Genomic DNA, 13,185 nt, shown 5'->3' on the forward strand with positions numbered 1-13,185 from the left:
AACGTACGGCGCCATGTTGCAAGGATCTGTACACAATTAAGGGGCGGCATGGCTAAGTGGGTAGAGTGGCCGTCTTGTAACTGGAAGGTTGCCGGTTCGATCCTTGGCCCATCGTGCTCATGTCGAGGTGTCCCTGAGCAAGCACTTAACCCCTAATTGCTCCTGATGGGTTGTGGTTAGCGCCTTGCATGGCAACTTCCGCCGTCAGTGTGTGAATGGGTGAATGTGATGTATCATGTAAAGCGCTTTGGATAAAAGCGCTATATAAATACAACCATTTACAATTCTTGGAAGCTGAAAACGTCCCAGTTCTTGCATGGCCAGCATACTCACCAGACATGTCACCCATTGAGCATGTTTGGGATGCTCTGGATCGGCGTATACGACAGCGTGTACCAGTTCCCGCCAATATCCAGCAACTTCGCACAGCCATTGAAGAGGAGTGGACCCCCCCAATAAAACAAAACTGCACCTTTCAGAGTGGTCTTTTATTGTGGGCAGTCTAAGGCACACCTGTGCACTAATCATGGTGTCTAATCAGCATCTTGATATGGCACACCTGTGAGGTGGGATGGATTATCTCAGCAAAGGAGAAGTGCTCACTATCACAGATTTAGACAGATTTGTGAACAATATTTGAGAGAAATGGTGATATTGTGTATGTGGAAAAAGTTTTAGATCTTTCAGTGCTTCTCATAAAAAATGGGAGCAAAAACAAAAGTGTTGTGTTCATATTTTTGTTGAGTGTAGATTATGTTGTTTTGCGGCAAAGTTAAGTCAGATTCAGCTATTCAGCTTGTTGGTTCTTTGCTGAGAGCTAAGAGCGACAGAATATTCACACATCAAGCTGTGCTTCTTCTCCATCACCCCTCTCTTCTTTCAGTTACAGCCATTTTTGTTGCTTGGTTAGATTTTGAGGCTAAACTCAGTTTGTAAAAGTTATAGCAAGACAGAAAATGCCATTACAAAGACATGCAGTTAAAAATTAGATTTGTCTTGGGGGCATCTAAGCTGATAAGTAGAATCATACTGTTTGGTGGGCAGCCTTCGTAAAAATGGATGATCTATGCTCTATACATCAGTGAAATCTACTAATTACTAATCCCTTTTTTCATTATACCCACTGTTTCTATATATTAATGTGTTGTTGCCACAGAGATCAAACAGACATTGATAATTAATTACCATAAATACTGTGTATGTGCAAGAAAAAAACTCCTTGTTGATCATCGCCTGCTCTTTGCTGGTAACATCCTGTCATCTTGTAAAAGTCTTCTGTTCCTTTCAGATGCAAAAAGAAAGAAAATGTTCTATATCTGCCTCTTTGATTCTGTTTTCTTAAGAAGTGATAGATGGTTCTAATATTCAATACAGATTTTTGAGCTTCATATCTTTTCTAAAGAACTGAAGGAAAATACTTGTTTGAAGGCTGACTGACAGTAAAACAGCAGCCCTTGATTGTACAGTACCGGATGTGGGGGAGAGGATAAGACTAATAAGTCTGCAGGCAACGGGAGCTCAGGCAGCATATGAGCTGATTTATAGTCTCAGGCTGTCTTTTAGAGTTGGAAGAGCACGGAGTGTTCACTTACATGTTGATTTAATCATTGTCTAAAATAAGCCCGTGAGAGGCCTCAGTGCAGTTTGTTGGTTGGTTCATATAGTACAAACAAAATGCACCACTCACAGTTCTCTGTACCCTTAATGTGACCTGCAGATGTAGTTTATCTGTTCAGTTTGTCTGCAACACACCTCTTACCACCAGTCTAGTGTCAACGCAGGTTTTGTGCTTTCTGCTTAAGTTTCGAGAGGCTCTATCTATTAAGAATGATCTGAGGTGTAAGCTTGGATTTAAACCTCATCTCAGAGGTTTAACTGCAGGTCGGACACAGATCAATTAGATATGAAACAACTTGGGTTTTTCCTTCCAATTGGGTCTAGTTGTACCAAAGCCTCTTGATGTTCTGTTGTTGATCCCATCGCTAGGTGTTGTTTTGCCGGTCCTTTTTTAGTCTTTCCATGAGGGTGCCACATCAGAGTTTGTTTGCTGGTGTTTGTCTCTGATTTTCATTACATATGCTCAATCCAGCGCCATCTTCTTCTTCTTCCAGTTTCTTCCTCTGATAGTTGCTGTGTTTTCAACCATACTTCAGTGTTACTGATCTTACCTGGTCAATGTATCTTCCCTAAGCAATTATTGATGACGGTCTGTACCTTACTGATTGTATTTTTTGTCACTCTCTAAGTCTGTGAACTGTAAAGGAGTACTGCTTTATATTGGAGTTGATATTTTTTCTTTAGTTTTTTGTCAAGTGAATCTATTACTGCATAATATATTTTATTCTAGCCTGAGCAACTATGCACCTACGAAGCATTATCATTGTCTGACTAACATTTTAAGGACATCTTGTTGATATAAGTTGCACCTCTCTCAATTTGAATGCTGTCTACAGATTTTTGTTATTCTGTCTAACTTCTGTCTTCTTCCTTTTGATCTCAATGATACATGATGGAGTTTTTCAATAATATCAATTCAGCTGCCAGGATGATAATAAGGTTTGACAAGTGATGACCCTTCAGATCTTTCTTTCCTCACTACCAACAGGGAAAATTAAGTTGGTTGTGCTGGTCATTTTGTCTGTTTATCCATCTTGCTGTTTTTGATCCCAACCAAGAAAAAATACTCAGCAATTAATGATTGAGATCAGTTTCCTAAAAGTACCTAAAGTCCTGTTGTAAATTGGCTCGAATGGGACTTCATCTCATTGGAACTGGACTTAACTGCCCTGTGGTCAAATTGAATTTAGCTTAAGTGATAATATTTGTGGAAGAAAAAGGAAACAGTGCCCTGACTGGTTAATGTTATGGTCCTCTGATCTGAAGAGGATTTCTAATGATTTCAGTCAATTAAAAGACTTAAATATGAAGAGATGGCTGCTATTCTTGCATGAATTAATGAGATTAAAAAGTGTAGAATTCATGTTTAAATCTGAAATCTGCTTCTGTGCTGTGTTGGTCTTGTTCGTCAAGCTGAAAATTAACATGTTAAAGCCCCTATGATCATGTGATTATATCATCTTACAGTTATTCAATACATTTTTGTATGTAGAGTCAGATCATTGTGAGTAATACTAATGCCGTGCCTGTGTTGTGTGGCATTTTCAGATTCTGCATGAGGAAGATGTTAAATACACCATATGGCATCGGTGCACCCAGCTAGCAACAAGTTAAATAAATTAGCACAGTGAATACAGATGCAGTGGTAATCTTTGAGCTTTATAGGTGTTAGTACTTGCATTTTTGAACTATAGACAGATTGTTCTAGTATTCCGCTAATATCTGGATCATCCCCTCACTTGATCTTTAGTTCAGATTTGCAGGAGAATGCTCAGTTACACACAATAGGAAAATCAACTTTTTTTTTCATTCAGCATTCATACAATAGATTATACAGTCACTTGGGCATGTCCTGTTTGTCTCACGGATCCTTTTCATCCAGTAATACTAAATTTGGCACAAAGCCTAATCTCCCTCGTGACAGCAGCCAGACGCTTTGGCTGACAAATGGAGGGAAGGAAATGAAAATTGATGGAGTAGCCATGACTTTTTTATAAGCATTTTTAACATTTAATGTCCTCAGACCATAAGATTATTTATTCCTCGTCTGGTGCTGTCAGTCGGCTCAGCATGTCCTGGGTAAACAGATGGGTCTGAGGGACAGGTGTGTGGATCTTGGCACAGTGAAATGATGCAGTGGACTGTCAAGAAAATCATCATGGGCAGAAAACTTGATTCAGTTTGTCAGTGCTGGATGATATTTCAAGAATATGAGACGGTATCAAAGTCCGTTTTGATTTTTTTTTAAATGAAAGTTCCATTGTTTTAAAGGGAAATGGACACGAGCGCGACTTTCTGGATGACAGGCGGGTGTTCATCATGGATATGTATAATCGCTACATCTATCCTGGCGATGGATATGCCAAAAGTAAGTGAAAGCACTGCTAGTTTTCCCTTCAAACTTGTCTTTTTCCCTTTAAATTCATAGTCATTGTGAAATAAGTCATACATTCAAAGAGGTTTGTGTGCTTCCTGTTTTTTCATGCACTTAAATAGGATGCAATCTGGTGTCTAAAATAAGCCCAGCACTGCTCCAGATCCCTGGGTGGAGTGAGGTTGTAGTAGAGAAGGGACTGCCTCCCTCCCTTCCATACCCCTAGATGTCACTCAGTGCCATTTTAATTATGCTGTGATTTCCCCCAGTACCACTACTAACTCTATTAGCACTCAGCAGGAAATGTACCACACAGCAGCCCCTGCAATACCATAATCAGCTTTTCCACAAATGAATCTGTCAATACATGATCTGACAGCGACCGCATGCCACCATTTAACCCCGGTTCTAATGGTACTCTGCAGACCCAATGTCACAGTCCTGCCAAAAAAATGCTCTCCGTCCTTCAATTATCTTCCTCTCTGCAATTAATTGAATTTAAGACTTTTTTAGTCGTCTGTCCACTCAATAAATTCAAATAAATGTATATTCTGGCTTGTTTAAGATAACAGTCTCCTTCTTCCTCATATTTTTCCTCCAAGACACATTTATTCCTTGTACCTTCAAAGGCCGAAGCTCACAATTTGTTCTTGAAAGTCCTCTTGCAAGACTGCCAAGAACTCTGTTTTACATGCTATTGCGCTGTTCTTTCCTGCTTTTGCGGCTTAGTTGTGTTTGAACTTTGAAACATGAAGGTCTCCTAATTAACCTTTTTCATCGTTTGCATTAATTACTATAAATGTACATTGTAATTAATTAAAGAACTGCTGCAAAAGAGCATATGATTGTATAGGTGGAAAAACACAATTACCTACCTGAATGTTGTATAAGAATTCAAATTAAAATTTATCAAAAATTCTTTTCTCTGCCTTTGCTGAGGAAAAAAAAAATCCTGTTTCATGAAATACTGCAGCAATTACTAGTATATGTGAGGCCTGTGGGTTCAGCTCTGTATAACTGCTACAACTTTACATTGTCTGGTTTATCGTGACAGCTGTGTTCTGTGGCTTCATTCATATTTCGGTACCTCCAGGAGCCATAAAGAGGAAGGTGGAGCTGGACTGGGGCACCGAAGATTCCGAGTACCTTCAGAAAGTAGAACTCCACTCTGAGGGAGCTCTGAATGAGGTCCGACCCGATATCATCGTTTATAATGCAGGGACAGACATCCTGGATGGGGACCCCCTTGGAGGACTCTCTATTTCACCACAGGTACTGCACCAGCTCTGTCAATTACTTTCTCCGCTTCATACTAGAATTTCAAAATATCAGACCTGAGCTGGAAGGACATTTGGCGTTTTGGTACTTTTTATACTCTCAGCTGCGACTTACCTTTTAGGCACACCTGTAAATTCTTCTTTGATGGTGCCTTTAATGTTCAATTTTGTTGACACAGCCACAAAGTTAATCCAGTTATATGTTTTGGTACTAAGTGGGGTGTTTGACAGGAATGCAACATATTCAGCCTCATTTCTACTATTCAGTGTCACTTGTGAGTCTAATAAAGATCTAACAATCCACAGAATTAGCACCTCAGTACATTTTGGTGTCATGGTTTTTCTGCTTAAAGACGAATCTGTGCAATTTGTATTACTTCCCTATCTGTAGTTCTACTCATGAAAGAATCTGTTCAGCACCACTGATGTGTGCAACATTATTTCCACATCCACAAGAACTTGAACAATCGAAAGCAGTACTAATGTATATTTTTTTGTTACTAGGTCTTTCATAAATGTTTGCACTATCCCCTTTGCTGCTGCAACAATGTAGAATTCCTCACCGAGTAATAAAGCTTATCGTATCATTTTGTGTCAAAAGATATTTGTTACAGCAGGGAAACAAAACAAATGTATGTACAAAGACATAAATCAGCTTCTGGCTGCAACTGTTTGGATCAAACTCTGGAAATCTCATCCCAAACTAAATTACCAGCACTGAGTAGTTTGGGGCATATTTGCTTTTGCATCTCTAGACTGCTGGGAAACAATGAAAAACACAGTAACTCCTCTCAATATAATGCACTCTACTGCAAGGCCATTTTTATCTATGAGCTTCCTATTATATGAGAGGTGATCAGAAAGCTCAGAGATTATTGCATATGCACGTCACGATCATGCTTGTGCAACATGCACAACCAGTCTTGAATCAGGATGTCTTGTAACACAGAACTATTTACAGCAACACGTCTTTCATGTGTATTGTGACCACTGGTGGGTGTGCATTTGCGATTTCTTCATGGACCTCAAACTGCAACAGAGAGCAAACAGCCTCGAGTCAGTCTCTAAGTCAAAGGATCACAGCTGCTGACCAGATGTGTATCTTTGGCTACAACCAGGAGAAGAAATGCTAGTTTTCAGAATGGAAAACTAGCATTTCCAAAACCTGACAAGGCACATCGAGTCAGGAGTGCACAGGAGCATTCTCGTTATCTTCGTCAACATTCATGTAGTTGTGCGCCATTAATTCATCCCTCATGGTTCGATCGTCAAGGCAGAGTTGGGGAGAACATTTAGCACAAGCGGCCTGAACTGTGGTACAATGGCGTATGGGTGCTCCAATACCCTGTGTGCTGGTCAGAGCACTAACAGTGGTACCGTACTTGCCAGATTTGCTTCTCTTTCCCAAAATAAGATGTAGGCTCAAGGCTCGCCATGTTTGACACAGTTTAGAAATTCAGCACGAAGCGCAGATGGTCCTTTATATGTTTACACAGCGGGACTTTCAGGGAGCATTACAAATGTTGTCAAAGGGTTGTATCACTGGACAAGGAGCTTCTCAACAGACATGGTGACCAAATGTTATGGCACAGTCTCTGAACAGTTTGATAACCCCTGGTATAATTTAACATTTTTGACAGTGTCGGCAAAAACAGATTGTTCATCCAGGTACTACTGATGATAGAGCTGCTGTATTGAATTGAAGTCATGTACAGGTGTACCTGATAAAGTAGCCACTGAGTGGAGATGGGACAGCTGGTTCTGGATTTTTATTTTTTGACCACTATGAATTAGAAATGTAACGCTTCAAAGTTCTTTTAATGATATCTACTGTGATATGTACCAACTCATGTAGATGGTCCTAAATATTTTGACGCCTCCGCAAAGCTGCTGTTGCCATGGAGATGGACCCAGCCAGACATGAATCTCTATAGGCTTAGCAAATATAGAGACCATCATAGTTACAGTTGGGAGCAAATTATTAATGAGAATCTTAAAATAACGAAAGCAGAGTCTCGAGACTGTCCCAGAACCCACACTTGCAGTAAGTTTCCTGCTAACAGCCACAGTGCCAAAGCTACTCTAGAGGGTTATCAGAGTTTACTAAGGCATGTATTTAATATGGACAATCTGTGGTGCTCACCAACACAAATACATGTCTTGGACAAGTGCACACATTTTGTTGTTTTTATTTAATTTCATTATAATGAAGAAATAAGTACTATCAAATGTACATTGTCACAGAACACTCACATGACAGTGAAAATTCAGTTACAGTGTCTGAAAGAAGTAATACGATTAGTAAAATGAAAAATGGAGTTATCTAAAAGCACATAGAGCTGCTTCAGGTAAAAGATATAACCTTTAAAATCTGGTAATGTTATTAAAGATGCTACACATTTCTCCAAGTCTTTGATAACAGAAATTGATCAGATCTACAATCAACAAAAATATAAACAAAACACTTTTGTTTTTGCTCCCATTTTTTATGAGATGAACTCAAAGATCTAAAACTTTTTCCACATACACAGTATCACCATTTCTCTCAAATATTGTTCACAAATCTGTCTAAATCTGTGATAGTGAGCACTTGTAGTGACACCAGTGGCCAATAAGTGAACTGCAATCAGCACCCTGTTGGTTGAGTTGGGCAATTTATTTCATTTCAATTCATGTCAATAATTGTTAATTAGTGTTTAGGAACTATTTTTAATTCGGACCAGGACAAAAAAATAATTGGAGCACATTATTTGGAATTAGCTTTAACTTATTTATCAAGGTATGTTAGTAATAATTTAACATTAACAATGAAGAACACACACAAATGCATAAATTTACACTCATAAAAAAGGATAAAGGAATGATCTCACCTTGATATGCTGGGGTAGCCTCAGTCTCTGAACACTTCTTCTGGTGGTGACAAAAACACCGCCCTGTCAGTGCAGCAGTGTAACCAGTTGCTGAATGAATATATGCACATAGCCGTTCAAATTTAAGAAATCAGCATTCTCCACACTGATGTTAAAAAACAAAAGGTTGTTTCATCACCACAAGCAGTCAGCAGTCGTGTATTGGCACCTGTTACTGATAATGACAGATGCAGAGATCATACACTTCAGGCATCAGCTGCCACCTAATTCAATAAAATCTCTTCTCCTGAATTTGTTGAAAGAAGAAAGTGTGAGTGAAAAATCTGTAGAAGAAGCAGACGTCTTCATCGAACAGCAAATGCGAAAAAGGGGACAAAGACGAGGGCTGAAACATTTTGCCTTATAAAGTGTAAAAAGGCACTACAGCAGATCGCCTTTTACTGTACATTATTCTACCATTCAAAAGTTTCAGCTCAGCTGCTCGATATTTTTTCCACAGTATATTCATTTCCTAGAATCATTTCTGCCTGACTGCTCTATATTTTGTCCTGTCAAATGGGTACGTCTATGCTGTGGGTTCAGTGTGTGTGGGTGTAGAAATGCTTTAGCTTGTTTTTAATTGCTGGTATCAAATTAATTTAAAAAACACTTATGATAAATGGACTGCAGTTATTTGCATTTCTTTGACATCTTGCATTGAATCATACTGGGATGGTTCCTGAGATGCGACAAAGATTTTCACAAGCTGCTACGGGTGTAAAGAAAAAAAGCAGTTTTATAAGCAATATTGTTGCTATATGATAAAAAATGAATGAGATGGATGATGAATAGATGTGATTTTAGCATTTTGAGCTTCAGAAATGACCACCCACATAGTAGAAATATGTGTCTGTATATGTTCCAAATGAGTCATGACCAATCTGTCTGTTACTCTGCGCTTATTAGCTTGTGCTGAGTGCTAATAAATCAAGTCTATCTGAGGCTAATGTTGAATATCTTTCTCCGTTATTCTCTGAGAAATGTCTGAGTGTAGAACCAGCGGGCTCAGCTGGGTCGGGTCATGTGAGCGCTTCACGCAGCTAATTTGTCAGGGAATTTAAAATCAAACTGAGAGCTGATACAAATGAAGCAAATTTGGATTTATTGCTTCCTGTGTGCAGAGATTTCTTTCCACTGATCCTGCAAATTCCAGAAAATAATTGGAGCAAATAAGTTAAATCTGCAGAATGTGTTAGTGGGGAGGCTGGGGTGCTCCACTGATGTGTGGTACAGAGATAATTTGTGTTTCGAGCTGGTAAATGGCCTGAAAAAAAAGTGCAATGCAGCTTTAGTAATTGTTGTTTAAAATTGTGGCCCAACATGTGTTTCTGTCACGCCTAATAATGTTTAATATCGCTCCTTGTGTTGCAAAATGCTCCATAATAAATGGGATTTCTGACACAAGCTGTCCCTAGTTTGAATCCTTCGACAAACAGCGATGTTTCTTTTCAGTACCCTCCCATATGCGTCGGGATTTCTGCTCCACAAACTCCACTTTCAGACTTCCCCTCCATCCTCGGGGTGTAGATAGAAACGTCAGTCCGCAGCTTCACTGAGTTCAGAGATGTTGCTATCTGAAGATGTGGACAGACTGATGGCTTTTCTTTCTTCTTCTCTGCCAGGGAATTATAAAAAGAGATGAGATTGTGTTCAGGGCTGCAAAGCGGCGAGGCATCCCTATACTCATGGTGACATCCGGAGGATACCAGAAGAAAACTGCCCGCATCATCGCCGACTCCATCCTCAACTTGCACCGGCAGGGCCTGATTGGATCGGAGGCCGTGGAGGGGGAGGGGTCCTCGTCGCTGGTGACCCACATGACGTGCAGCTCTGGATCTGCAGGATCAAAATTCACCGCCGTCTGAGGAGCAGCAGTCATGGAGACAACACTCACAGGTGTGACATTTAAAGGCACTAAAGCAACTTTGCATTGTGCAATTAGTGTGTGGCAGCAGCGACGATACTCGGCTGTTGTTGTCGCACAGAAAGTATGTTATTTAAACGTTTATGACGGGGTGGGAAGTGGTGTTAGGCAAAAAAATATTCATGAGCTTCGGTACATTTGTTCATTTTTTATGTGCAAGTTGACAGTCACTCAAAGGGAATAATCATTCAAAGAGAAAAATTGTACCGAAATAATAGTGTTCTCATGGCTGCATCCGATTTCAAGCTCTCATATGCCACAAAAAGAGCTGTTTAAATTTTAATCAGTTGGGTAGTAATGGGTTTTATTTTTAATGTATGTTTGGGGCAGCATTTGAAAGGTATTTTTCATCTCAGGAAATATAATAATATAATCTATGGAGCATATGATATATTAAGGTTTGATGTACTTGCACATACATTGGAGGAATACTAACTATCCTCCATCAGTGTGTGATGATGGAAGAGGAAATGAAGGTAATTGCAGATGAAAAGTGTACCTAACAAGCTTAATCAAATGTTGATGTTTAACCTTCTGACCGAAGATAATGTCTTTTATTCCCCACTGACATTTTGTTTTCATGTTTATAGTATGCATTGATGCTAGAATTAATAGTGTTCCATTAATCAAGATTTGTTTTAATGTGATCGACTTTAAATTCCCTCTGATATCTTACAGTTAATGTTTACAGGGACCCTGGGATTTCATCAGAGGTACTAAAGTGATTTGTTTTTACATTTGAACAGATTAAAAACAGTAAAACATGCAACTTTAAGCACTTTAACCGTTGCACAGTGAAAGCAAAGTTCACTAACATTCTCAGATTCCTGAATCTGATGCTGATGCACTTGTTGCACATCATGTCCAAAAACCAAAGTGTAGTTATTGACGAAGCCAGTGCAGTGAAGCTTGTCACTGCCTGATCGGTTGGCTGTTGTCAGACATACAGAGCTCCTCTAATGGTGTTTACAGATATGGAAGGTGTGTCAAAGGAGACAAAATACACGTAGATCAACATAATTAAAGACACTGACCACTTCATCCAGCTCAGGATAAGTTCTGTACAGGTGTGTGTGTGTGTCCGACCAGTTTAGAGTTTACTGCTTGAAAGAAAGCAAAATGTCTTACTGAAGAATAATTTTTGGTTTATTACAACCTGGGTGTCTTTTGTTTTTGTTTTTTGATTGTGACATTCGCTGAGAAATTGCTGAGATCTGAGAATGTGGCGTTATCACAGGAAAAAAAAAGATACTTCAGTGCAGGTCTGATGTTGCAGATGCTGCCGAGCTAAATGTGTGAAAAATAGCAACAGAAAAAATGTTTATGAAAATAGATAAACTGCTACGAGGTCTGACGAGTTTTTGCTATTTCACAGCATTTTCAAACGATCTTATTTACCATAGCATGCGTCATTACTTCACTTAATACTGCTCAAATCCTTTGCAGGACTAATATCCAGTGAGAAGCCTCGTATGAGCAGCAGCACGTGCAACAATTCTGACCAGTCATGATGATTTTGCAGTCCAAACTGTTGTGGTAACATACACGGTTTTGACTGGGCAGAAGACATTATTAGTCAGAATTATACTCTTGATATCTGTAATTTTAATTCTGAATAGTCAAACCACTTGCAATATATGTCTCAGTGTCTCACTCCTCTGGCTTCTTGTCCCATCAGACTTATCTGCAGCGTCGTTGCCATATTTCTAGATCTCAGCAGTTCCTGAGGTGAATACAAAGTTGTCATATCTGATAGAAATAGTGACCAAAACTGTAAAATCCAAACAACCCGGTGGCAATAACCTTAGAGCTCCTCAATCCCTGCTGTTTAGGGCAACGTTTGGCTATGTAAATTCGTATTTGTCGCTATCTGGGTGAAGAAGACTTAGCTGACTTTAAAGACACATTGGTTTCTGTCTCTGCCCTCATCAACAAAACTCAATAAAACACATTACATGAGTATTTTGTCTAAGATAACTTGTGAATTGACCAGGCAACGACCTGAGTGAGTGAGTGAGTGAGGGACGGTTGCATACATGTTCAGATTTGGAAGTTGCAAAGTATTGCTGGCTTCTGAGTAGCGAATGATACTTTGAATGCAGCCGAGGGGATTTTAATAATTAAACCACATCCTCTGCGGACTTTGTCTGCCGTTGCATTTGACGTGTTTTGCTGTTTTGTGGTTGAGTGGAGCTGAAGTGGCAGCTGGCAGGTGGTTCTAACGTATTTTCACATTCATTATCTTCCACTGCTCCGGCTTCATTCTACAGTAAAAAAAAAAATAAATAAATAACAAAAAGTGGAAAAGTTGGGACTGGAATGTAGACTTGTGATAATTTAAAGGATTAAAAGAGCTATCTTTGAACAGCATGAAAAGCAGCGTCGGGGTGCTTATCCAGGAAGCTGTTTGGACACATTCTTAATAAAACTGTGAAAGGAAGGCCATATTAGCGGTGTCAGTGCTAATTAGCTAAAGTCTTCGATCTGGCGTGCTGCTTTTGAATGCATCTGAAAGGTTTAGTGCAGTCTACCTTTAATTAGGACTCAGAATATGTGACTTATTGTATGCAGTCTTGTCCTTAATACATGATGCCATCCTAGCTTCTAGCTCATAAGCTCCTTTTCATGTCGGCCAACATTTTAACTGTTGATTGAATGTTGCGTGCCAAAAATAACACTTCAAAGCTGTACTGTATATTTTTTAAGTGTTTTTGTGGCTTGTGCTGACATTAAAAATTACTTCTATGCATTCATGATGACATTGAATAAATCCTATAACAGCCAAAAATTCTGTCTTGCAGTTTATTTTTTAATCCTGGAGTTGTTCTGCTTATATTAAATCTTGAGTATGTTTGGACTCTAAAAAGGATGCTGTCGTGTAGTTGAGCTTTTCAGCTCATTTTCTGCCCCATACTACCCCATATGATGCTCCAACAATCACACAGTTGTACATTGCTAACGACAGTAAACAAACCTATGTGAAGCATTTTGCTTTGCCCGTCACCCTACTGGTGCAGTTGTGTAACAGTATGTAAAAGCAGCTGTACAGTTCCTTCTGCAGATCTACACGGGTTTGCCACGTTT

At 39.4% G+C, this 13,185-nt stretch overlaps 1 protein-coding gene across 3 annotated transcripts in view; it reads left to right on the forward strand.

Moving 5' to 3' along the window:
- The window catches only part of hdac11 (histone deacetylase 11), a 36,658-nt gene extending 23,769 nt beyond the window's left edge, over positions 1–12,889 (forward strand). For all 3 annotated transcript variants that reach the window (XM_051948510.1, XM_022203000.2, XM_022203001.2), the window contains 3 exons: positions 3,889–3,985; positions 5,085–5,263; positions 9,800–12,889. In XM_051948510.1, coding sequence (XP_051804470.1) covers positions 3,889–3,985; positions 5,085–5,263; positions 9,800–10,042 — 519 coding nt within the window. In that variant the 3' untranslated portion in view covers positions 10,043–12,889. The remainder of the gene's footprint in view (positions 1–3,888; positions 3,986–5,084; positions 5,264–9,799) is intronic.
- Positions 12,890–13,185: the final 296 nt, after the last annotated feature.

This window comes from Acanthochromis polyacanthus, chromosome 5 (assembly GCF_021347895.1).
Source record: "Acanthochromis polyacanthus isolate Apoly-LR-REF ecotype Palm Island chromosome 5, KAUST_Apoly_ChrSc, whole genome shotgun sequence".
Classification (NCBI taxonomy): domain Eukaryota; kingdom Metazoa; phylum Chordata; class Actinopteri; family Pomacentridae; genus Acanthochromis; species Acanthochromis polyacanthus.